This window comes from Benincasa hispida, chromosome 11 (assembly GCF_027475165.1).
Source record: "Benincasa hispida cultivar pf3 chromosome 11, pf3_genome.v1.1, whole genome shotgun sequence".
NCBI lineage: Eukaryota > Viridiplantae > Streptophyta > Magnoliopsida > Cucurbitales > Cucurbitaceae > Benincasa > Benincasa hispida.
Window position 1 is genome coordinate 7934016 of NC_143488.1, and position 26597 is coordinate 7960612.

General features: G+C 35.6%; 3 protein-coding genes across 4 annotated transcripts; 1 reads left to right on the top strand and 2 right to left on the bottom strand.

Moving 5' to 3' along the window:
• Nucleotides 1-355: 355 nt before the first annotated feature.
• Nucleotides 356-6231, bottom strand: LOC120091229 (uncharacterized). Of its 2 annotated transcripts, XM_090307431.1 has the most exons (4): nt 5774-6231; nt 5062-5192; nt 1832-3738; nt 356-953 (listed from the first exon to the last, which is right to left on the bottom strand). In XM_090307431.1, the coding sequence occupies exons 1-3, from the start codon at nt 5985-5987 to the stop codon at nt 3730-3732; spliced, it is 354 nt and encodes a 117-aa protein (XP_090163557.1). In that variant the 5' UTR covers nt 5988-6231; the 3' UTR covers nt 356-953; nt 1832-3729. The 2 variants fall into 2 exon arrangements, 1 of the variants encoding a protein (XP_090163557.1); XR_016524736.1 differs by lacking the exon at nt 1832-3738.
• Nucleotides 6232-12325: 6094 nt separating this feature from the next.
• LOC120090391 (replication protein A 70 kDa DNA-binding subunit A-like) lies at nt 12326-16699 on the top strand. Its single transcript, XM_039048021.2, has 2 exons — nt 12326-12852; nt 14034-16699. Exons 1-2 carry the CDS (start codon nt 12557-12559, stop codon nt 16315-16317), a joined length of 2580 nt encoding a protein of 859 aa, XP_038903949.2. The 5' UTR covers nt 12326-12556; the 3' UTR covers nt 16318-16699.
• A 1065-nt stretch (nt 16700-17764) lies between these two features.
• On the bottom strand, nt 17765-20343 carry LOC120091474 (uncharacterized). The gene is made up of 3 exons (XM_039049516.2): nt 19882-20343; nt 19509-19796; nt 17765-18728 (listed from the first exon to the last, which is right to left on the bottom strand). The coding sequence occupies exons 1-3, from the start codon at nt 20020-20022 to the stop codon at nt 18081-18083; spliced, it is 1077 nt and encodes a 358-aa protein (XP_038905444.1). The 5' UTR covers nt 20023-20343; the 3' UTR covers nt 17765-18080.
• Between the last annotated feature and the right edge of the window lie 6254 nt (nt 20344-26597).

The window sequence follows — 26597 nt, forward strand, 5'->3', positions numbered from 1 at the left end:
ATATGCGTCGGTCTAAGATGAGTGTACACAAACCAGAATTTGATGTGGATGAGATGAGATGATTTGCTTATCTTTGTTTATGCATTAAACTTTATTCAAAGCTTCTCAATGTGAATAACATACAAAACCTATCTCTAGGATGCATGCGTCTAACACAGAATGCAATAGACACCAGTAAGTCTATCTCTAGATGTACTAGGCGTCCTACTTGATGCGGCTTAGTTATTCTCTTGAACAATCTAAGTTAAAGATGCTTTTACCAATTGATCAAGTTGGCTTAAGCGTTGAAATGAAGTTTTGCATAAAGTATAAATGCATTCAACATAAACAAAAAATAAACAATGGCAAAATGTGATAGATCAAATATATGAATTTTATAAAGAAGCAAATTGTCTTTACAAAAGCAATATTCAATCAAATGCAATGAAAGTGATAAATGAGATAAAAGGAACTGAGTCAAGCCACAGAGTACTTGTAAATCTTTGGCTCAATTCTGTTGTGTACAATCACTTGTATAGGAGTTGGACGAAGTGTCTTTCTCAAGCTTGGCTTCCTCCGCTCCTTGACCGATGATGGTGGTGGTTCTCAACCCTTCTGATTGTCTTGGCACCACAGCACAGCTTAAACTACGACTATGCTAATTAGAGAGTGAGAGTCTTGATAAATTTCTATGTACTATCTAACTGTCTGCGAACTCTGGAGCGACTTCATTTATTTATAGGCGTTGGTCTTGTCCACTTGGTGAATGGGCAGCATTAAAGTCCATGCCCTGGTTAGCCGCCTGACTCTTGGAAGCTTTTCAGATGCCGCCTGCTGTAGATGCCCATACTGCAAGTGGTGATGTGACACAATCAGCCTGGATCAATGTATCTTCTCTGCATTGAATTCTCTCTGACGCATGGCCCATGCGTTAGAGCTTTCCCTGTGGCACTTCTTGATTATGCTTTAGCTTTCTGCAAAGATCTTGCAATACAATGCGTTAGCGCCGCAATATTTAGTAATAAAACTTCTTTTGCATGAGTTTGCTAATGTTTGAGTAATTCCATACGTTTCTACTAAAAATGAGGAGAATTTATCATTAAAAACCTTAGTTGTTCCAACTTAAGAGCAAAAATAACTTGTATTTCTATAAGTTATCACCACCCCCAAATTTGAACAATGCTTGTCCTCGAGCATTCCAAAATAATTCTTTGTTATCTCCTTTGTCTTAAGTGTACAGAGTTCGCCTCTCATCATATTCAGTCATAATCTTGAGACAAGAGTTTAGAAAATGTAACTCAAATTGACTCTTTTCTAAAAGGACTAATGTTCAGTTTCAGATGCAGCAGGCCTTTTATCAACAACTCCTTTCGTTTCTCAAAACATTCCCTTTTTTCTAAACTAGTAATGCGTCAGATGCTCCTTTTAAGATAAATGTTGGATAAAAAAAAATTATGAATTTTTAATTACCCATGCGTTGTTCCAGGTATCCCACTTTCGTTTTGGCTTGCCCTCACGGGTGTCATGCGAGCATCCAACTATGGGTGAGAACCCTTCACAACTAACTCATATCTAATATTCATGCATTTCAAGATACAATTTCTTTAGACTAGATAGAGGAGTTTTATTCTTCAGTTAAGAAAACTGACTGGGTGAAGAAAGAATTAATGTTTATATTTGTTGTTGTGAATTGAATGAACCCTTATACAATAGTACCTCTAAGCGAAAGCGAATCTTTCCAAATACATTGTGACAGAATTACCACATTTACATTTAAACATACAGATATGCATCGTACTGTAAATTACCGGCATGCTTAGAACAATAAACAATAGAGAGAAAAGATATGTACCAGTTGAAGACTCTTTTCTTCACCCAAATCTCGCTCTCTCCAAGGGAACAGGTACTCTCGCTCTCACTGGAATGTCAAGCTAATCGCTCACCAACACCCGATTGTCTCCTCATGGGCGGTCTCCACATGAACAAAAGCAAATTGGGACGACACCACCACTTAGAACCCTCGGTATTCTCGGTGTGAGAATCCAAAGAATGGGCTCTGTTGAGATTTGGTAGAGGGGAGGAGGATATGAAGATCGTATACAACGATCAAGCAAGTGGGAGAATGGAAAGACAAAATGTTTGATCGTTTAGGTGAAGTACACGATCATGTAGGAAAAAGGCAGCGATCGTTTATACAATCGTTTAGTAAATGCTCGGGCGCTATACGATCATTTAGTAAAACGAAGGCGATCGTTTAGAAGATGTGTGCGCATGTATGCGATCGTGTAGTAAATTCGAGCTATCGTATAGTCTCTCAGTTTACTAAGCTATAGGCAGCACACACTTTTCTTGAGCAAATTACATGATGTCTTGCAAAATGAAAACAATTTTCATTTTATTCTTCAGTTAAGAAAACTTATTGGAACTTCCCATTAATACATGGTTACGAAGAAAACGGCAGCCAATTATCCCATAATTGTCCAATTAATAATAATAAATATAATCATATTATATTCATTAACCTATAGTTTAATATCACATATAAACCATAGTGTTTTCTCCTCCATTAGATATAAATCATATTTATATCTATTTTCCTCCAGTTAATGTATCTCATACATAAAGTCAATCATATTATATATTATTAACCAATTCAATCACATCATATATAATCGAACTCCCTCTTGTCAATTTGAACATTTCAAATTGGCCCAAAAACTGATTCTCAACTTGAATCCATTGAGCTACTAAGGAGACCTTATGGATCTATGACTCGAAGCTTCAATGGTACGTGAATAGCTGACTAAACTCTTTAGCCACGAGATCCACCATCCGTTAACTACCAGGCATTCCACTAAAGATTGACAGCTGAACTCTCTTACCACAGATATATTTCTGTGTCCATCGGATATAACTAATCAACAGTACGATAACCCTTCACAGATGCTCATAAGTACAACTAGGCCAATTTATCGTTTTGCCCCTGTAGTTACATCTAACTTCTTAAGTACCACTGATCCCTCTAATGAACAATACAATATAGTCCTACTATTTCTGTGGCCACATCGTTCAAGCCCCGAGATCAGCCCTTAAGGGAGCAATCTATCTACTTACCCTTGCTTCGGGGAAGGAGTGAATTCCATCTTGTGTAGTTGAGTTCCCCGCTCCCAAATCAGACGAATCCCCAAAGTGGTAGGTTTGAGTTGGCGATCTAGCCACTCGCATCCATGCAAATCAAAGGACCACCCTCAAAGGCAGGAGTTCTCAACTCACTCAGGATTGAGGTCATGTTACTTATGGTCATCTTAGTGAAGTGAACTCTATGTCATAAACGACGTTATATAACGAGATGTTAACACTTCGTGGTCAGATCTTATACAAACTCTTTGTATAGGACGTCCCCGCTCGCACGTCCCCACATGAATGATTAGAACCAGACCATCTGTAGCAAGTTACAACACTTGTAACTATTCCATAAAATGCGCCACATCCGTAGCATTACCAGGATAAGGTTTCAAACTTGCAATTTTAGGAACTCCATTCTGATCATCTCGCTGATGTCTCCTTTCTGATCTTACTTCAGACTTTTCATTGGTATACTTTAACTATCATATAACACGATTTGAGCGTGGAGGATATGCATGGAGAATTGAATTAGTAATAAAAAAACGCTTGTTGGTCACTATCAGACATTCAGAGGTTTTGTATTTCCTTTTCTTTTAATTTGCAAGGAACAAAGAATTGATTGAATTACTGAACCTACAAATGGAAGACCCAAGGAACCCATAAGTTTAAAAAAAAAAAAAAAAAAGAAGAAGAGTGCTCAAGCATTTGGAAAGAGTGCTCAAGAAGAAGAAACAACGACAATAATATCCCAAATTTACCGCCTATGACACCTTGGAGAGTCCTTCTTTCTACCCAAAACTCCAAAAAAAAGGTGCACTAACTGCATTCAACCAACGCTTTTGCGTTCTGAGTTAGGTTTTGACAGAAAAACAACAGATGTAGGCCTAATCAAGTAAAAAATAAAATGATCGTATTGATCCCAAAAGTATCAAGCCTCCACCAAATATTAAGAGTATAGGCATATTAAGAAGAAGCAATACACCAATTCATTAGCCACCCAACAATTTTCCTAGAAAAGTGAACTCGAGTCTTCCTTGAAGAAAGAGACTCAAGAATTTTTTGAAAATGCCTTAAAACAGGACAAGGACCATACTTAATCGCACTGACCTCATGCCACAGAAAGTTTGATTCCACATGGGATCATTACAACGATCATTACAACCATTTAGCTAGCAGAACCTTGTAAAAAAGTCTCAGATTACTTAGACCCAACCCATCTTGATCAATCAACCATGAGACTACCTCCCACCTAATTGGACGAGCATCCCCTCCCTCATTCAACTCTTTCCAATAGAAAATTGCTCATAGTTTTCTCAAAGTTGAAAACAGAGACAATGTTTAACACAATCAGAAAGTAAGTCGGTATCCCATCCCATTGAGTACAATTTGGATAAATATCATCCTCCCCCCCTTGAATAAAAAGGTTTTTACTAGAAGCAAACGCCTTTCATAGTTGAGTATCATTAAAGCAATAATGTGTAAAGTGTATAATTTTTTAAAATTATATTTATTGGATGTATCTTTGCGGTGTCCATGTCCTAGTTTCTTAAAAATGGGACATAATCATGTCATTGTTGTGTCATATCTAAGTCCCATGTTGTGTCCATAATTCATTGCTTCCCAAAAATGTTCAAAGACTTCTAAAGGAACTAAATCCATAATATTGCTCAATAAATATTGTAAAATGACATGTAAAGCAAATGCAACCCTATAATTAAAGAATAAGGTATCAATTAGCAATCTATATATCAAAAAAAAAAATCAGAATTCATTGATGAGTCGTGGGCATGAAAAGAAGAAACACAAATCTTCAACATGGTTAGAAATTTACGTCATTGTATGATGTCTCATAAACAAATTCATAATAGCACAAGGTTATTGCCAGAAGATAAGTATTAAGTTGTGTATTGAAGCAAAAATGCCAAAGAGATATAGCTGAGAATAAATCATTTTAACCTTGAACACTGACGCCCAGTAGTAATCATAACGACATCTAAACTTATTTCTTTCATAGGGATAGAAAACATTCTTGGCTTTATAATTCAGTAGCCCAAGTTCACAAACCTTAGATGACCTAAGGTCCACACCTGCCAAAAGAAAAATCACTCAGAATAGGTGGTGAAGCCAACTGCCTCTTTTCATAGAAGACTAAAAGAATAACGAAATACCATGAATATGAAATGAGAGCTGACAGCAGTTAAAACCCCAAGTTTATTATGAATCAAAATATCTAAACTCTAAACAATTTCTAATACTTCCCCTAATCGAGAAGATAATGTTGCACTTTCAGAATACCGTCGTTTCTGTTATATGGTCATTGATATCTGACTTAGTTTTTAGATTATCCAGAAAACGGAGTCAATTCTAAGATAAGTTTGTACATATATTACTCCATCCGCTAACTCGATAACGAGATTCATTGTTTACAAAATAAAATAATAGTTATATCCATAGTCACGAGATTCACGAGAAGATATATAGACCAACCTTAGAACAGTCTACAAATCATTCTGTGATTATAAACACCTAGATGATAGAACCTACTATTTCAATGTCAGATAGTCTCAGACTCAGTATTCAGCAGGACGTCCTCGTCACTTCCAAAACCAAAACTATCAAAATTGATTTGAAAACAAACTAAAATAGAAGATGCAAAAGAAAAACTCACTGCTGGAAACAATCTTGCACTGAGAGCGCAAAGAAATGGGACTTGTAATTGACGAATTGGCGACAAAAATTGCAACTAAACTCAACGATAGAGTCACAAAAAAAAATGAAACTACTGGAAGCAAAAGCGCGGCACACCATCGCATAGTTAAAGCTAGAAAACCTCCCTTCGTCGTCCTCTCAGAGGTAGAGACCTCATCGTCCTCAGAATCCATCAGAGTACTGAAATTGAAAGCTAATCACTCCGATTTCTGTGATGTACGGCACAAAGTTCTAAGTTGTGAAGAGACGATAGCTCCGGCCACCGGAAACATCTATCCGGTGATCGGAGTCCCTTTGACCAGGTGAAAGATTAGATTTTATTTTGCAGAAGAGAGGGGAGACGATCGACTCTTTTCTTTTCTTGTTTTCTTTTTTCTTTTTTCTTCTTTTTCTTTTTTGGACTTTATGAATGTTTGGACAATGTATTAGAACTTTAAAAAGATTTATAATTCCATGGCGACAGGCCACGTGGCCTTTTCATATTTATAGCGAAAATTTTTCGATGGTTAATAAATAAAATGAAATTTTAGTTTCATTTCCAATTATATTTTTTCAAACTATTTTGAGTTTGATTTCAATTTAGTTGGGATATTTCAAAATATTACAATTTTATTTTTAAAATTTAAGTTTTGTTTTAACTTGACCCTAGATTTTATCATTTATATTTTTAACCTGATTTTTTCACTAATTTTAAATAATTATGAAGTAAAAATTTAAAATTACTTTTAATAGTGATGAAAAATAGTTAAACTTAGGTCACATCTAACTTAGTGAAAAGGTAATAAATCAATAGCAATGTGAAAAGTAGGTCTCGTTTGATTACTTTTGGTATTGTTTACTCGTGTTCGGTATTCGTATGACACATGGGCCCACTTTAAAATCTATAATAAAAAACGCAAATTGATTGACGAGTGGAGTGTGCTCAATCTAATGCATGTAGAAATTATGTCAATCATTACCATGACTGTTATAATTATCATTATTGTGACTATTATATAGGAAAAATTATGAATTTTGACATATTTACTATTACCGTTTCTATTACCATTAATGTTTGACCTTCGTATATAACAATAACAGTAAATGTAATAAAATTCATAATTTTAAGTAAACGAAATCAAAGGCAATCCAAATATATTTGCGATTCAAACTTATTACAATTTATCCATCAATGAAATTTCATTACGATTGCACCAATTTTTATTATGGTTTGGTAAATGTGACCTTGATTAATTATAATTCTTTTAACTTTTAAAATTTATTTAAATAAATATTAAACTGAAAATTTGATATTTAGTAAAAAAAAAAAGATTAAGAGCGTAAATCTCAACCTATAAACCAAATTAAAACGAAATTTAAACAAAATCTCAACCTATAAACCAAATTAAAACGAAATTTAAACCTCTTTAACATTTTGAAACATATATTCAAAAAAAGAAAGCAACCAAACGACACCCATTGATCCAAATTACTTGTCTTTATCGAGACTAATTGAAATCAAATACAAAATCTGATGACTAAAAGTGTAACGTTTTGAAACATATGAACCCAATGAAAACCATATTGAAAGGCGGAAACTTAGAGACAAAAAAGATATTGTTTTCTTCTAAAAAATAAGGTTGAAATATCACTTTAGCCAATACTTTGATTTCGAAATTTGTTAAGTTGTAGTTGGTGTATTTTCAATTATCTAATTTTAGTCCCCTACTTTTAATAAATCTCAAATTTAGTCTATCAAAATTAATTTATAGCAAAATTAATTAATAATAATAATTTTCATGTATAAAAATACAATATGTGAATATGTTTTCAAATTTTCTTGTAAAAATGTTATTAAATATTTTATATATAAAAAAAATCAACAATAAACTAGTATTGGAGACTAAATTTAAGATTTATTGAAATATATCGACTAAAATTGGATAATTGAAAGTAAAGAAACTGATATATAATAACTTTCAAGGTATATGAACTAAAATAATATTTTAACTTTGTTCAATTCCAGTTTATACACTTTAAAATGTCCAATTTTAGTACATTTACTAATATAAACATATATTTAGTTCCTAGGGTTTGTTGTTTATTTTTTCAAAAATTTTGGGTTATTTATTAGCATTTTCACGATAAATTTTGAAAATATATCTACATATTATATTTAAGATTATTATTATTTATTACATATTGTATTTAAAATTATTGTTATAATTTAGCCAATTTTGATTAAAATGAACTCTAATGACTAAGTTTAAGCTTTATTGAAAGATGTGTTATAAAATTGCTAGCCTTGCCTTGACCATTTCTATAAGCTGACTTGTATGGATGATGCGGAGGTCTACATCATCACATCCATTTAAATATTTTAACGCTATTGATGTGGAGTAGGGTTGGCAACGGGGTCGGGGCGGGCCGGGAGAGGGTCCCCATCCCCGGCCCTATAGGGGAAATTTCCCATCCTTGCCCCTGTCCCCGCCATTTGAAAGCGGGGACGGGGGCGGAGATTCCCCTTCGGGGAAACGGGTCCTGCAGGACCCCATTCCCCGTTTTCCACGGGGATTTTTTTATTTTTTTCTTTTAAATTTTTAAGTTTGAACTTGACTTTTGGACTTAAATTTAGAATTTATATATTCAATATTGGGCTTACAACACTATAAGTCTATAGTATACATTATAAACATACATATAAATAAGTTATTTTTTATATTATAAATATATATTTATAAAATATTAAAAATATAACTATATAAAATTGGGGTCGGGGTCGGGACGGGGCCCCGAAAAATTTTTCCAGTTTGACCCCATCCCCGATCAAACCGAAGATTCCCCGCCCCAATCTAGGGCCCCACAGGGAATTTTGCCAACCCTAATGTGGAGTCTATGTTTGGGAATTTGTTTGTAGTACTATAGGATTATCATACTTTAGTTGTTCACACTATAAATTTACCTTTATAATTATTTATATATCCCACATATTTGTTAGTGAATCTCATCCTAATTTTAAACATGCATTAACGTGACCTACAATAAATGAAGATAGTATGAAAATTTATCTATATTATCGTAGTATAAAAGATTTCCTCTATTTTATAAAGCTTTTAGAAGACCTTGTGGTCTTCTGTTTTCAGGTTGAGCCCATTAGTCATAGAATTCAGTTGAGAATTCTTCATGACATGAGCAGAAGATTTGTGTGAGAGGATGGATGAGTGGTTGTATTTCTTATCATTACAAGTAAAGAAGGAGAAGCTTACTACATTAGACGTAGATTTCTTTTTGGGATTCAATCACTATGAACTCTAATACATTATTTTATAAAAAATACTTAGGTGTATATCGAAGAGTACCTATTTTTATACATTTATCAGATTGTCCAATCATAATATGTCATATGGTAAATCTTATTTTTCTCTCTGTTTTTTTTTTTAAAATATTTCAATTGTACAAAGATGATAACCCAAGTATTACCTTATTTTATTTGTTCTCTATTGCTTATTTTTTATCATCTAATTCGTAATTTAGAATTATCTTTTAAGTTCATTCAAGTGTGATTTTACAAACTCAATATCTTGTTTGCTTAATTGTTTTGTCTATGTAGGTTTAAATTTGAACAAGTTTTAAATCACATAGACCAAAACAGTATTTTAATCTAAAATGTAAATTTATGATTTATTTTTAGAGATATAGATTTTCTTTCATCTTCCAATTTTCTAATTAGTTATTAAATTGTAAATTTAGTTTTTTAAACCTTCGATGTTGTATCTATGTTAATTTATGAACTTTTGAAAGCATTTTAAACTTTGTACCTAATAAGTTATTGATTCATTCGGTAGTTTTTCGGATCTGTGAATTTACTAGACACAAAATTAAAACATTGGAGTTTTATTAGATATAAGATTCAAATTTTTATTTAATAAATTAATTATTTTTTAAAATAAAAAATAAATGTTAGACATGACATGAAAATTCATGGACTTAATAAATACAAATTCAAATTTCAAAAGATTAAACTTGTAATTAAACTTATTAATAAATACTTAACAAATATTTTAAAATATTATAGTTTCAACGAAACAATAATTCTTTTCTCATTTTGTGCTCGTGTTAGAAATCAAGTTGCTCACGTAGGATCTAAAGGCAACACTAGAGGGGTGAATAGGGTTGACTACAAATTTTTAAAAAATAATTTTATCTTCAAACAATGCTCAATAAAGTTAACCCACTAATTTGATTAAAGAAAATTTATGCAAGACAAAACTTAAATCATGCAAGCTATAATAACTTCAAATTTAAAGACAATTTAATCAAGGATAAAGTTAAATAGCACACTAAAAATTAAATCATGCAATTATAAAATATTAAAAAATAACTAAGACAAGAAGCAAAAAATTGAAAACCATAAATAAAAGAGAGAGGAAGAGAAAACACCGGGAATTATAGTGGTTTGGCAAATTGCCTACTCCACTTTCCAAGACTCCTTCTTGGGTATTTCACTCAGTAGTCCTCTTGCAGGTGAGGACTAAACCGACACACGACTCTCTTTTTCTTAGGCTAAAGAGAAACCCAAGATCCTTTTTATTGGTTCAGGATCAAACCAATTTCTTTTTCTCATAACTCAAGATGTACTCACATCTTAATACAATTCCCAAAAATTAAAAGAAAACCTCACAATATTACCTCTTGAAGGCTAAATACACAAGTTGAGCACTCAGAAAAAAAAACTCACAAAAAAAACTCTAGACTAATTTATGAGCAAGGAGGACAAGAATTTGAGAGTAGAGAGAATTGAGAGCTTAAGACTTAATAGCTTTTGGTGTATGAATGAAGAGTAAAATCAAGTTGAATTTATAGACGAGGAGATAAATTTTGGCAATTGGATATGATTGCAAATGAAGGGTGAAGATTGAATAAAAATAGAAAAGGAAAGGATTTGTAATTAAGAGAGAAATTGAAAATGAAAAGGATTTGTAATTAAAAGATGAATTAAAAAATTGGAATTATTGAGATTTGGAAAATAAAAAAGATTTGAAGGATGACAATTTAGGAAGGAGATCAAATTTGAAAAGGCTGAAATTTGGTGAGAATTTGGAGAAAATTGGATCATGAAATTAAAGGAAAACAAGAGAATAAAAATGAAAATAAAAAATAGTCGGATGATATGAGCACCAAGCGCACAGGGGAGGAGATTGAGCGTCACGCGCCGCATTCTGTGAAGAAACCGCAGGCACGTGCAGTGCACGCACGCGTCCGCACGTGAAGTTGGGTGATCGCCACCTGTCATTATCTCATTCGTCCACGACCGCCACGTCACTGCCACGTCATGTGCAACGTCAACAAAAAGTGATCGGTTTGAGTGTCACGTCACCCGCCACGTCAGTTGCCACATCATCAATATTTGACCGTTTGTGTGCCACGTGTCACTGCCACGTTGGATTTCATATCCAATCTCCTTTTGCTTATAACTTTCTCGTTTGAACTCCGATTTGAGCGATTCAAATTGCGTTGGAATCGTCTTTCCGAGCTCTACAAGATAGTAACTCCGAAATTCTGAAAATATTAGTACAAAAAATCTGAGTTTGTTATCATCAAAATATTTGATTTGATTGAAGCCTTAAAGCTAATAGCTCATTCTATAGCTTGTTATCCTACCAGTTTGTCGAATTATTTTGTTTCCGCCCATTCAAAAGATTTCTTAATTACTAATTTCTCAAGTTAGATTTGTGAAATATTATTGGTGACCTTTTTTTTAACCATCTTATGTTTTCATTGCCTCAAAGTTCAACAAAAAGCTCAATTTAGTGTCGTCTTTCTTCATTTCGAGTGGTGGGCTTATTTTTTTTAATCATCTATTAAGAGTGATAACTAAGAGGTTAATCCATACTAAAAATTACAAATAACTTCTAAAGTATAAAAACATCTCTAATGTATTGGTTTCAATTATAATCATAAATTTTATACGATTTCATTTCCTTTTATCTTCTCTAAAAACAATTTTGAAAAGTTTTTGCTACTAAAATCATAGACACATATATATAGTTTATACATTGTTCAAATGAACAAAATCTAAACACAAACGATAAGTATATTAGTGGATTCAAGTTAGCAAATATATATATATATATATATATAAAATTAAGAATATTGTGTTGAAAGGAAGAAAATAACATGTATGGTTCACATATGTACTATATGTCTCTTCTGTTTATTTATTTTTCAATATATTTAGATAATTTATTTAAATAAGTATATTTAAAATTTTTTGTCTATGAATTCAACCACAAAGACCTACCCGAATTGTTTTGAAAATAATTTTCAAATTTTTTAGATTTATTATTTTTATTTTAAAAAATTCAAGGAATAATTGAAACAAACTTCATAGATGGAGGCATTCGTATAATTTAGCCTTAAATTTATATTCTAGCTTTTACACGTGGCAGTGTGACACGTGGAATCACGATTGAGTTGAGATGCGTATCGTGGAAGCTGAAGGGATACAATTGGAATTTTCATAAAAGGCCATAACAATAATAGATTTTCGCGGTTTTCATCGCAAATTCATGGCGCTCCCCCATTTTCTTTCTAGGGTTTTAAATTTCTGTAACTGATACTCTCTCGTTTTCCCCCAATCTTCTTCTTCCTGTCGATTCCACATTCTCGGATTCAATTCCCATTTCTCCGATTGAATTTTCATCTTCTAAGAACGAACTAAGTTCTTCGTTGGGGACTTCGAGTTTCGTAACCATTTCTTGAAATGGCAGCGTCAATGGCGCCGTCTAAGCTGACGGAAGGAGCAGTGATGGTGATATGCAAGCGGGAATCGTCTGCAGAGACGTTTCAGCCGATTCTACAAGTAATTGACTTAAAACTGGTTAACACTTCGCAACAATCGGGCAGCGAGAGGTTCAGATTGTTGGTTTCTGATGGAACCCATTTCCAGCAAGGAATGCTGGGCACTCAGCTCAATGAACTGGTTAAGTCCGGGAAGTTACAGAAAGGTTCCATCGTTCGACTGCGGCAGTATGTTTGTAACCCCGTTCAAGAACGCCTGTAAGTTTTTCTGGTTAACTGAATCTGTTAATTTCGATATTTGTTTGCTTTTTTGGATAGAAGATAGTTTGGAATCGATGTGTAGTGTAAAGAGATGGAAATTAGTATTCCTTTATTTAAGTTTCGAAATTTGATTACTGGGAACTACTTGAGTGCAGATTGTGTGTATATTTGGAGTTTACCTCTCTCTTCATTTTTGCCCCTTTCTCTCTTTCGTTTTCTGTTGATAAGAGATAAGTCACATTATTTATGAAAAATAGGAGTAAAGCAGATAAGAAATCTCTCACGGTTGATTTCTTTGCATTATATCCTGTGGTTTTTAACTTTCAAAGCTAGGGACTAGGTGAAGAATTTGGATTTCGTGAGTTATTTCTCTAATTTTGGAGAAGAGACATCGAAAGAGAGAAGGAAAATTTACTGAATAACCATCCCAGAGTACAAAAAATCTACATTGTATGATCGTCATTATAGTTCAGAAAACCACCCCCAAATTTCTACTGCTTCACTGATCAAGATCGTCCTTAAGTTTTTGGGGAAAACAACGTTGGAATGAAAAACGTTAAGCAGGGAGTAAAAGGCTCACTTGTCTTCACAAAACTTGATTCTCAATCCATTTCATAGCTTGTGCAAGGGTCCTCCAGTGTCGTGAATTTAAACATAGTAGATCAAGGGCCCCTTGACGTACCTACTAAGAATTTTTCTAGTGTAGCGACCCTATTGTATGCCTGCCATCTTTTCAATCTTCTCAAGTAAATCTCCGGTTCCATTCTTAAAGGAAAGCACCATTTTAATTTCTAGTTTCCAACCCAAATGAGTCATTCTGGTTTTATTATTTTGTTGTTTTTTGATGTCTAATGTTGTTCAATTGTTAGTGTACAATTTGCCTGAAGGGTTCCATCAGCATTCCTTATATTAAGGTCTTAACGGTTGTTTATTCAACTGAGTCTACAAAAAAGCACATGCATCAAGGTCATTTTATTGCTTCCTCCTTTTAAATCTACCGAATTTGCCTTTGAAGAGATGATATATATATATATATATATATATGTATGTATGTATGTATGTATATATGCATATTGTTCATGTTGGTGCTCTCTTACTCTTCTTCATATTAAATTTCCTTTTTTTAAGGGGGGTTATTATTTTACAAGCTCCATATAACTTGTTAATTCCAATCACAGGATTATAATTGTCATTGAGTTGGATGTGATAGAGGAAATGTGTGGAATTATTGGTGAGCCCGTATCAGCAACAAAATCGGCAACAGGTGCATTTATTGGAAACTCCCTATCATCTGGGGGGGCCCTGGGGGCTTCACCTGGCAGTGGAATGATTGGTAAGGTGAATGTATCTAGTGCATCTCTTGAACAGCCTAAAGTGAATCAATCACATGTACCGCATATGGGATCTTATTCTAACCCTCCTGAGACCGGAAGATTCTCTGCATCAGTTGTGCCTCCTCCTTATCCTAAGACAGATCCTGGAACAAGGTTTAACGGGCCATCTCCTTTAACTGGATCATATGGTAATCAGAAGATGGCATATCACAACAGTGGATCAGATATTCCCAGGCCACCTCTAAATTCTTATCCCTGTCCTCAGCCAACATATCAACAGCCACCTTCATTGTACAGTAACAGAGGACCAGTGGCGAAAAATGAAGCTGCCCCAAGGATAATGCCTATTTCTGCTCTGAACCCTTACCAAGGAAGGTGGACAATAAAGGCTCGAGTTACTTCAAAAGGAGAACTCAGACACTACAATAATCCTCGTGGTGATGGGAAAGTGTTTTCATTTGATTTACTTGATGCATACCGTGGAGAAATACGTGTAACATGCTTCAATACAGTAGCTGACCAGTTTTACAACCAGATTGAATCTGGTAAAGTCTACTTCATTTCTAAAGGAAGCTTGAAACCTGCTCAAAAGAACTATAACCATCTCAAAAATGACTACGAAATAGTTCTTGAAAACACATCAACAATCCAACCTTGCTTTGAGGATGACCAATCAATCCCGCAGCAGCAGTTTCATTTCCATCAGATTAGTGAGATTGAGGGCATGGACAGCAACAGTGTTGTTGATGTAATTGGTGTTGTTTCTTCCATTAATCCTGCAACTTCTCTAATGAGAAAAAATGGTACTGAGACTCAGAAGAGATCCCTTCAGTTGAAAGATATGTCTGGCCGAAGTGTTGAATTGACTCTTTGGGGAAACTTCTGTCAAGCGGAAGGGCAAAGATTGCAAAATATGTGTGACTCGGGGTTGTTTCCAGTTTTGGCTGTGAAATCTAGTAGAGTAAGCGACTTCAATGGGAAGGCAGTGGGAACCATTTCAACAAGTCAGCTTTTTGTAGAGCCAGATTTCCCTGAGGCTCGTACGCTGAGAGAGTGGTTTGAGAAGGAAGGGAGGAGTACTCCTTCTGTCTCTTTATCCAGGGAAGTTGCCAGTGTGGGCAGAACAGATGCCCGTAAGACCATATCTCAAATTAAAGATGAGAGGTTAGGAACCTCTGAAAAGCCAGATTGGATCACGGTTAGTGCAACTGTTTCATTTATTAAGGTTGACAATTTCTGTTACACAGCATGTCCTATAATGATTGGGGACCGACAATGTAGCAAAAAGGTTACAAATAATGGAGATGGAAAATGGAGATGTGACAGGTGTGATGAGTCTGTTGACGAATGTGACTACAGGTACATACTGCAGCTGCAAATACAGGATCATACTGGCTTGACTTGGGTAACTGCATTTCAAGAAGGTGGTGAGGAGATCATGGGCATACCTGCAAAAAGATTGTATTATTTGAAATACGAAGAGCAAGATGATGAGAAATTTGCAGAAATCATCCGTAAGGTTCTTTTTACAAAATTTATAATGAAGTTGAAAATAAAGGAAGAGACTTTTAGCGATGAACAGAGAGTAAGATCAACAGTGGTGAAAGCAGAAAGCATTAATTTTTCGATGGAGTCCAGGTTTCTTCTAGATTTGATGGAAAAACACAGAGCAGAGAACAATAGTTCTGTTACCCCAAAGGCAGAAAGCGCCATACACAATCTTGGATTTCATGACCCTGCATCTGTGAATATTGGTGGTGGACAGTTCGTGTCACCTATTCGAAATATTACCAATGTCGGCAGAGAATATGGTACACCCAACCAAGGTATTCAGTATGGGAACCAGTACAGCAGCTCTAGGCCTTCTCAATCCACACCACTTAACTCGAGCACATACTGCAACAGCTGTGGAGGCTCTGGCCACAGCTCAATGAACTGCCCGAGTATCATGAGCGGTCCTGTGCTCTCTGTTGGAGGGGGGATGTACTCAAGTCGATCTTCTGGCCCTTCTGGTGGTGCCTCTGGTGAATGCTTCAAATGCCATCAAACTGGGCATTGGGCTAGGGATTGCCCTGGTTTGGCCACTGTCCCTCCAGCTTACGGTAACAGTGGCTTCACGGCTAGATAATGCTCAGGGAAGTTCCTAAATTCTTTGAATCCCTAGTTTCATTTTTTTCACTTTCATTAGAAAAGATGTTGCAGGAGTAGCGCCGAGGTGGAAAGCGTGGACTTAGCTAGCTTTTTGGGGCCTGAGTTCCTGAAATTTTCTTGTACAGCTTTTGCTTGGAAATTATGTTTTGCATCTTAGTCTATTTGTAATCATAGTTTGGAGTCTACTTACCTTTGTAGTAATTTTCCTTTGATGGCTGCGTTTATATTTTGCTAAGTTAATGTATCTTTGTACAGTGTTTTAGTTTTCTTTTGCACGTATTTTTTCTCAAGTTTCTCTATGGTATATAGTGTAGTTGGTCTATTGATCAAATAAATAGTTTGTGAAAGTTTTTTGTTTACTTTGTGCAGTTTCGTCAAAAGCTTAATTCATAAACGGCTGATCCCTATTATTATTTTGACAAGAAAGTATCTTTTAATGTATGAAATTCACAAGAAAGCTATAGAATCCAAGGTATTACAATAGGCATTCTCCCTTGTTTATAAGGGAAGCATTTGAGAATGAAGCGAAAAGATAGAGAACTTTTATACCAGGATATAACAGATGACAAAGTGGCAATTTCAAAATAGCTAGGTAGTGCTTGGACTGCACTTATCCTTGTCCAGTCCAGATAATTGTCCAATAAGAAATTGTCAAATTGTCATGTGACAATTCTGTTCTAAAATTATTTATTTATTTATTTATTATTATTTTTTTTTTGTGCGTACAAGTGTACATAATAATTGCTCAACCAGTGATCCTTGCTCTGGAAGACTTTTTTGTTTCTTTCTTTCCATAAGATCCTAAAAAAGCTTTTGAGCAACCATAGATCTTTGGCATTCTTGAAAGGGTGACCTAAGAGAATGGATGTAAGGTGGCACCAAATTTCATTTGAAAGCACCGCAAAATTTACTCCAAAAATTTCAGACAAACGTGTAATGTTGGAAAAGCTGTTCATCATTAGGCCGGCACATGATACACCATTGAATAGATAAGGCCATGTTCAACATACCTTGATCTCTATTAAACATTGCAGTTTAAATTTTCAAGATCATCTAAATAAAATTATTCTTACTCTTAAAATTAACAGCAAACTAATCATGATGAAAAGTATTACGGCAGTCTAGATTTTTAACTGATGCTGATACAATTAGTTTGGAGTTTTAAACTGATACAACCTTAAATCTATTATCTTTTTCCAAATATTTTTTAAATACTTGACCAATTTACTAGTCTTCTCCGTGATGATTTTGAATGAAAAATGCCTGTAGTACGAGGAAAAGCACCCTCGAACATAGCTCAAAGTAAACAAGAACACTTGGACCTAAAAAAATTTGATCAATCTGAGTTGAAAATACAAAGATTGAAAGAGCTCTTATGATAACACAAGATCTTCTCAACAAATCATACACGGAAATTCACTATATATCAGTGCACAATAATTACGGTCTATTTCATTCCATAATCGCCATCTTGTAGGGGCTCTGTAAAAGGCAACATGAACTGGGATTACATTACAAGATCGGTTTTCACATTCAACCAGTCTTTAATAAGGATTTTTCATTTATGTTTAGCTAAAGGGTAACTTTTCAAAAGCGTAATGCATAACATTATATGATAGCCAGCCATGACAAAGGTTGAATATCTATTAAATCTACATTTCATAACAAGTCCAGTCCCATTAACAATATCAATGGCACTTCATTTATTTCGTAATATGCTTGTATCTATACGAAGTCACCTTACGAGCATACATTTGCCGGTGAAGACGTTTGCCTACCATCCTTTCGGAGAGGATCAAACACCATTCTTTCTACACCACAACGACCACCTACTATGGCATCCACCTGGGTTAACTCATAGCTTGGAGTAGACTCTAGTGCTGGTATAACTGTTGTTGCCTTTCCCTTCTCGGCAATAGCTTTCAATCGCATACGTTCAGCCCTCGAGCCGATAACCTGCCCTAGTACAGAAGCAGCTATGGTCATCGCCATGGCTGTCTTTGGCATCAAGACAGATTTCCGAAGCATGGCAATAAAGGGTACAGCTGCATGAATTGCCACAAACCATGAAAATGAAAACTTCTGAGTGTGTTCTCTCCATATACCAAGAGGAACGTTTGCTGCCATGCCTAAGGCCGCAATGACAAGCATTTTTGAAGGAAGGGGCTGAGGACGCAGATTTTTTACAAATGCTGTACGAGCGAGGGCAGCACGAGCAGCAACTATAGCAGGCGGGCACTTAAGCTTCATACCAGGTGGTAGCTGAAAAGCTGTTGCAACAAGTGGGAGAACTCCGCTAACAGCTCTAAAAGACTTAGCAATTGGACAGTTTCCTGTTTCCAACCATTCATTTCCCAGAGCCTCGTGCTTGGATGAACTTTCTTTTTTCTGGAAAACATGCAAGAAACAAAAATGAACTAAATACAGAAAGAAGGCCAATGAGCAACGGCTTACCAACTTCAATCATGCACGCAACTGTAATACAAACTGAAACTAGAACTGATCTTAAGATTGTTGTGTTTGGAATAAGAAACATCTGCAATTGATTTGATTAAACAATTTTGTTTGGACTGTTTGCGAGAAACGAAAAGAAAATACGAATTTTACAAATATAACCATTTTCATCTTTTTATAAAAAGGGGGCAGGCAAGAAGAGAACACTTTAAAATCTTAATTTGTGAATGAAAAATGAAACCTAGTGAAATTAAATTAATAATTGACTAAGAAATCTTTTTTTGTTTTGATGAGATAATTTTCTTTAAAATCTGGTATACTTTGACCATTTCAACGGATGACAAACGAAAATTCTCATTTCCAATCCAATGGGATTTAGGACCCTTCAAATCCCAAGGAAACAGACAGGGCAAATGTCTTCCAAACATCATATTATCAGACTATCTCCTCCACATGTGACGTTTCACAAGTTCAAGTCCCATATTTTCTAGCTTTCCTTCATAAACATGCTAGATTCAAGATATTCATGCATTGTCAAATTCTTGTTCTTTTTTAGCAATAGAATTGAACGTCAATCACATTTTCGTAAGCAAATTAAATTAAATTCTGAAATTCAGTCTCCACGTAAGTAGGCATCCCATAGAAAAAGTACTATGGATGATCCAACTTTGTGTCCCAAGTTTAAAGGTTAAGAAGAATGCACATCTAGTCTACCTTTGACGAATGATCATTCTTGTTGGATGCCTCAGACTTTTGTTTCTTCCATTTCTCAGAGAAGTTACCGAAGCTGAATGGCCCTCCTGGTCCAAAAGCTGACAGACTGATGGTTGCAGCTTTTGCTGCCAAGGGGTTGAAATGAGGAGCCGTCTCTGGTTCTGACGATATTTTCTCAAAGCCGGTTCTCTCAGATAGTGGGACAACTCCATCTTTACCATGAAAGAGCTTAAATGCTGTGTCAAAATTAGGACCATCCTCAAAAATTGGCCCTTTCGCTCCCCGAACCTGAAATTACAAAATCATATAATGAATTTTCTAAAACAGATCTGCCATTGCACATGTGTAGGGGTAGAGCAGATAAGGAAGCTACCGGTAAGGTGAAACTCAAGGTGGAGAAGGAAAAGCAGGTTGGTTTATTGATATTTCTGAGGAAAGGGCATCTTTGAATGTCCATTTCATTAGAGTAGCACTCAGATCCCTCATCATTCATTCCTCTTAATATAAACTCCATTACTGTTTCTTAATAAGAGTTTTCCTGCAAAAATATAGGGTTTAGAAACAAAAGGGGATAAAAAGTAGAAAGGTCAGATGCCCTCTAGGATAAATGATTATCAACTTCCATATGCTAAGACACAAAAGGAAAAAGCAAGGCACGAGTGAACTTTACAAAAGATAACACCATAAAGATATCAGTTCAAATCGAATCATAGTAGTTTCTCTCCAAATTCAATTTGCTTTGTATACTGTGAGTAATCGATATCTTATATGAACTCCAACTAATCTCACAAGATAAAGGTCCCATACATACGCCGAACTTCCCTCCCCCACCCCCTGGGAGTTTGATCCTACCCCAAAGTCACTTTACTTATTATTATTGTTATTATTACTATTATTATTTTGGTGTCCATGAATGTCTGAACCAACTTACGTGCACCTCGACTAATCTTACCAACCTGCCTGACTTTACAATATTTGGGTGTCAAAGAAACTCGTAGAATATAAAATCTTTTATAAAATTTTTTTAATTACAAAAAGCCAGATATGTTGTAGTGTGTTTGAAGATTAAATCGAACGTTTTGACACTATGCAGATTAAAAACATTACGTAATTGCAAGTGTAGGAAACTAAATCAAACCTAAACCTAAACAAAATACTTTATAGTTTCCATACTTCACTTTAAGTATGAGTTGCAAAGGGGAAAAAAATTAAAGAAATATTAGTGAAATAGGTTGTTTTAAAATCATTTTTTTTTTTTTGCATATATATATATATATATATCCACTCAAGTCTTTTTATTATATAGTTGAAGTTCTCAATTATTATAATTCACATTTAGTTACAATAAAACTATTTAAAATACATATATTTTAATTTTTTTAAAAAAAAAATTGAAAACCATCGTCGTCAATTATGCTTATTTTTTTTAGCCATGTTTCTCCTTATTTGTGTAATTTAGACTAAAATAATTTACATTTTAAACGCATAGTATTATAAGCCACAAATTATATTATTCAATAACTATAACAACCAAGTTAGTGTTCCAAACAACCCATAATATTTTAAATATAGTGAATTTGCAATTTAACAATTTATCTAAAGATAAATATAAGGAAAATATTTTAAATGGTAAAATTATTGAAAATATTTTTAAATATAAAAAAATGTCCCTCTATCAATGATAGACACTGATAGACATTATCTATCAATATCTATCATTGATAGACAGTATCATATTGTTATATTTGTAAATATTTTGGTTAATTTTTCTTTATTTGAAAATAGCCTATAAATATTGTTCACACGAGGTTTCCGGAGAAACATGTTTCGTGGAGTTGAACTTGAGTTGGTGTTGATGTTGGAGTTGATTTGATGCGATGTGGTTCGATTTCTAATACTTGATCCTTTGATTCTCTCTCAGTTGGGTGAATATGCTTGACTTGGAGAAGGAAAGCACCGAACGTTCTTGAAGTAGAAGTCTTGGAAGTTTGGAGTAGAAGTCTTGGAAGAGTATTTGTGTCTTCAAAGGTCTTCTGCCTTATAGGAGTGCAGCTTCAGGAGTCTTGAAAGCTTGAAGTAGAAGTCTTGGAAGAGTATTTGTGTCTTCAAAGGTTTTCGACCTTATAGGAATGCAACTTCAGGAGTCTTGGAAGCTTGAAGTAGAAGTCTTGGAAGAGTATTTGTATCTTCAAAGGTCTTCTGTCTTATAGGAGTGCAGCTTCAGGAGTCTTGGAAGCTTGATGTAGAAGTCTTGGAAAAGTATTTGTGTCTTCAAAGGTCTTCTGCCTTATAGGAGTGCAGCTTCAGGAGTCTTGGAAGCTTGAAGTAGAAGTCTTAGAAGAGCATTTGTGTCTTCAAAGGTCTTCTGCCTTATAGGAGTGTAGCTTCAGAAGTCTTGGAAGCTTGAAGTAGAAGTTTTGGAAGAGTATTTATGTCTTTAAAGGTCTTCTGCCTTATAGGAGTGCAGCTTTAGGAGTCTTGGAAGCTTGAAGTAGAAGTCTTGGAAGAGTATTTGTGTCTTCAAAGGTCTTCTTCCTTATAGGAATGCAGCTTCAGGAGTCTTGGAAGTTTGAAGTAGAAGACTTGGAAGAGTATTTGTATCTTCAAAGGTCTTCTACGTGCAGCTTCAGAAGTCTTGGAAGCTTGAAGTAGAAGTCTTGGAAGAGTATTTGTATCTTCAAAGGTTTTCTGCCTTATAGGAGTGCAGCTTCAAGAGTCTTGGGAGTCCTCTACTTGTTAGTGAATTCTCTCTGGGCCTTCTGAGTGTAGAAAATGTTACCCTCACAAATGAAGAGAACTTCTCTATTTATAGAGTTCTCAGATGGGCTTCGTGGGCTTGGTTGGTCCATGGGCCTGACCTTTGGGCCCAATTAGTTGCTTTTGGGCATGATCTGGAATTTGGGTCCAATTCAACTTTTTTTTTTTTTAGTTTGGACTTTAAGCCCAAATAGTAATATCAAATTGGACCAATTTAATCTCATCTGATTCATCTGCGTGACGTCATCAAAACTTGTCTTCAATTCATTTCGGGACATGTGTCCACTTCTAATTGGACCCAAAGTCAATGATTTAGAAATTCGTCATTAATTACATGGTGATTTGTGATTGGTCCAAAATTTCTCATTCAACGAATGTCCCCTTTTCGAGATTTATGCACGTATATGGGTGGATGAATCTCGAAAAAAAAATGTAATTTGAGATCAAAGTATGATTTTTTTACTCTTTTAATTTGATGCATCATCATGGTCAAAATATGAGAATTTAGCTCAAAATTTTGATTTGAAATCTTGTTCGTTTGTCACACTTTTGCTAAGTAAACTTTAATTTGAACTAAAGTAGAATTTATGTTCCACTTTAATTGCAAATTTAATTTAATTCGAATTCGGAATAGAATTTGGGGTGAAATTGAATCTTGATCAATTTTGGTTTGAGATAAAAATTTGGGATATGCTCAATTTTACTTGGAAATGAGTATACAAATTAAGGTTGATTTAAATTTGAGATAAATTTTTGAATTAGCCAAATTTTGACTCGGCATTTAATTCATAACTCAATATCAAGGTTAACCATTCAATATTGATAAAATTTGGGATATGACCAAATTTTAATTTCAGACGGATTTGACATTTATCTCACCCGATTTGGTTGGCTTGAATTTGGAATAAAAATTTGGATTAGAGGCTTTAGATTGAGATTTGAAATAACAGTTGATTTTAATTCCAATTTGAATGGAATATGAATTTGAACTTAAATGGAAGAGATTTTGGAGAGCCAACGTATTGGAAGACAGCCTTACTAGCGAGATCAGGCCATTACCAGCGATACCAAGCCATTATCAGCGAGATCAGGCCATTACCAGTGATACCAAACCATTATCAGCGAGATCAGGCCATTACTAGCGTGATCAGGCCATTTCCAGCAATACCAAGCCATTACTAGCGAGCTCAGGTCATTACCAACGATACCAAACCATTACCAGTGAGATCAGGCTATTACCAGAGATACCAAGCTATTACTAGCGATACCAGGCCATTACCAGCGATACCAAGCAATCTCCAGCGATACCCTACCAACTTCATGGTGATACCCTACCAACTTCACCAGGAACTTAATTTGAGAATTGAATTCGATTCGTTTAACAGCTGAAGAAGGAATGATACTCTACTGTCGGAGACAAGAAGAAGAAGAGGACGAAGAAGATTGTAGAAACATAGAAAATCTACATCTTCAAGGTGCTAAAGCAAGTTCATCCAGACATGGTATTTCCAGCAAGGCCATGGGTATCATGAACAACTTCATCAACGATATCTTCGAGAATTGGCCAAACACGTTGTCTCTGAAGGCACCAAGACGGTGACTAAGTTCACAAGTTCCTCTCCTTTCATAATCTTCTGTTTGTAGTGCTTGCAATTAGCACGTGAAGTTTGTTGGAGAGAGCGAGACTTTGAGCGAGAAAGTGAGAGAGAGCGAGAGTGGAGAGAACAAGATTTTAGGAGAGAGCGACACTGGAGAGAGCGAGATCGTGGGAGAGAGCGAGATCAGCGAGAGCATTTCGAGCAAGATTGTGGGAGAGAGCGACACCAGTGAGAGGATTTCGAGTGAGATTCTCCCTTATTATTATTATTATTATTTATTAATAATTTTTTTTCCTTTCTTTTTTATCTCAGGCAGCCGTCTGCTTTGTGGCTAGCGATACCAGCCTTAGCGAGATTTCCTTCTCCATATTGTTGGCTTATACCAGATTCCCTCAAGTCTTAAGCTCAAAACTTCTCGCCGTTGAATCTGGGATCCAAAACTCCATCGTGACCCCTAATTCAGGCAGCCTCCAATCGAGCATGATCTTTTTTGTTGACTCTTAACTAATTTCAGCAAGAATCAGAGTTCCACAACAAAATAAACAGTTTTCAGTTCGAGTAACCCGTGATTTTATCAGATTCCAACTGATTAGTAGAAAACAATCCCATCGAACTTAGCTATATAAATACTGGCAGGACGCATGCCCTTCTTCATCTTGTAGTGTGATCTCCTTCGTTCTTACGTCCTTTGCAGTTTGAATTGTGATTCTCTTTCGATCTTACGTTCTTTACATCCTTTGTCAATCGGACTCGGATTGTAAATCAGCCTTGAATTACAGTAAGAAGCTGTAAGTGAGGAAAAAGGAGAAAGAAGGAAAGATGGGGAATTAGGGCTTCCCTTCCTTTTTTGTTTTCATATATATATATATATATATATATATATATATTTTGCTTCTTAAATTTTGTTTCTTTTTTTTTTCACACTTTTCTCTTCTTTTTTTTTTCACATGTTTTTTTTTTTCTCTTTTTTTTTTCCAGAAAAGTTTCTTTTTTCTTTTTTTTTTTAATTATTATTTTTTACTAACTTGCCCCCTACTATTTTTTTGTAGGAGTTACGGTGCAACCAAAGGAGTACAACAAAACAAGTTTTTTTTTAATCTCATCGACCCGTCTTTGGTGCGCTCGTGTATCCTGATCATCATGGGAGGGCCCCGCAAAGGCTTACAACTCTCCCATTCGATCACCCTAGGTGGATCCCGGAAAGGTCTACTTTGTAGCACCGTTCGTACATCCTGATCATCATGGGAGGGACCCCGCAAAGGCTTACAACTCTCCCATTCGATCACCTTAGGGAGGATCTCGGAAAGGTCTACCTTGTAGCACCGCTCGTGTATCCTGATCGTCATGGGAGGGGCCCCGCAAAGGCTTACAACTCTCCTATTCGATCGCCCTAGGGAGGATCTCGAAAAGATCTACCTTGTAGCGCCACTCGTGTATCCCGATCGTCATGGGAAGGGATCTCGCAAAGGCATACAACTCTCCCATTCGATCACTCTTGGGAGGATCCTCGAAAGGTTTGTCTTGTTATGTTACCCCTTGATCAAAATTTGAAGATAAGGGAAATATGTCATTGAGTATTTGAAGATGAAGTGGATATGCCATCAAATCTTGAAGATGAGAAGAATGTGCCATCAAGATTTTGAACGGAGCCAGGTTGGCTAGAGTTGATCTCGCGTACAAGGCGGAGCCAGACAGATCGAAGTTGTCCTCGCATATGAGGTGGAGTTGGATGGACTAAAGTCGTCCTCGCATATGAGGTAGAGCTAGACAAACCAAACTTGATCTCACATATGAAGTGGAACCACACCCACATTTTTTGAGAGGAAGCGAAGCTACACAAATTTTGGAGAAGAGGTGAAGTTGTACCAATATTTTGAAGAGGAAACGAAACCGCACCACGACTTTGAAGATGGAGCGAAGTCGCATCATCAGTTTGGAGATGAAACGAAGCCACGCCACGACTTGAAGATGAAGCGAAGCCGCGTCATTAGTTTGGAGATGAAGTGAAGCTGCGTCATGATTTTGTAGACCGAGTCATTGAAGATGGAGCCGAGCCATGCACACCGACCTTGAACTTGAAGATGGAGTGCAGTCATGCACACCGATCTTTAACTTGAAGATGGAAGTGGGGCCATGCATGCCAATCTTGAACTTAAAGATGGAGAGGCATCAACGAAGCCTGAAGCCTTTGAACTTATATATGGAGAAGCATCGACGAAACCTTCGCACTTGAGTTTGACAAAGCATCGACAAATTCTTCGCATTTGAGTTTGATGAAGCATGAAGCTTTGGTAGTAGGCTTGACTTTGTGACTTTGAGTATGAAGATGAAGCATTGATGGAGCCTCTAAACTTGAAGAGGGAGGAGCGTATAAGTTTACTTTTAAAGAGGAAGTGAAGCGCATTCCACGTGTGTGCCTTTTATTTACTATGTTGGCTCCTTACGAGGGATGAACATCTTCAACCCATTGTGTTACCCCAAATAGGGATGAACATCTTCAATCTGAAGTGTCATTCTTTGACAGGGATGATCAACATCAATCTTGTAGTATTATACTTAGGTCATTGTGGTACCTCTTCTAATGGACTAAACTTAAATTTCTTTAACTTTCCTTCGTACCTTTAAAGAAAGGGATCGAATCATGACGTAGTTCAAGTTTTTTTTTTTAAACTAGACTGAACTTGAAGTTTCTTTCAAGCTACCTATATACCCTTCTTAATGATAGGGATCAAGT

Bases quoted from the DNA above. Each gene is read 5' to 3' on its own strand.
- LOC120091474 (XM_039049516.2), bottom strand. From the start codon at position 20,022: ATGGAGTTTATATTAAGAGGAATGAATGATGAGGGATCTGAGTGCTAC. The intron at 19,797-19,881 runs GTAGCTTCCTTA...TTGTAATTTCAG, and splicing joins CCTTGAGTTTCACCTTACCG to GTTCGGGGAGCGAAAGGGCC. The intron at 18,729-19,508 runs GTAGACTAGATG...CATGTTTTCCAG, and splicing joins AGAATGATCATTCGTCAAAG to AAAAAAGAAAGTTCATCCAA.
- LOC120091229 (XM_090307431.1), bottom strand. From the start codon at position 5,987: ATGGATTCTGAGGACGATGAGGTCTCTACCTCTGAGAGGACGACGAAG. The intron at 5,193-5,773 runs GTGAGTTTTTCT...TTCTTTTGGCAG, and splicing joins GTGCAAGATTGTTTCCAGCA to GTGTGGACCTTAGGTCATCT.
- LOC120090391 (XM_039048021.2), top strand. From the start codon at position 12,557: ATGGCAGCGTCAATGGCGCCGTCTAAGCTGACGGAAGGAGCAGTGATG. The intron at 12,853-14,033 runs GTAAGTTTTTCT...TTCCAATCACAG, and splicing joins AACCCCGTTCAAGAACGCCT to GATTATAATTGTCATTGAGT.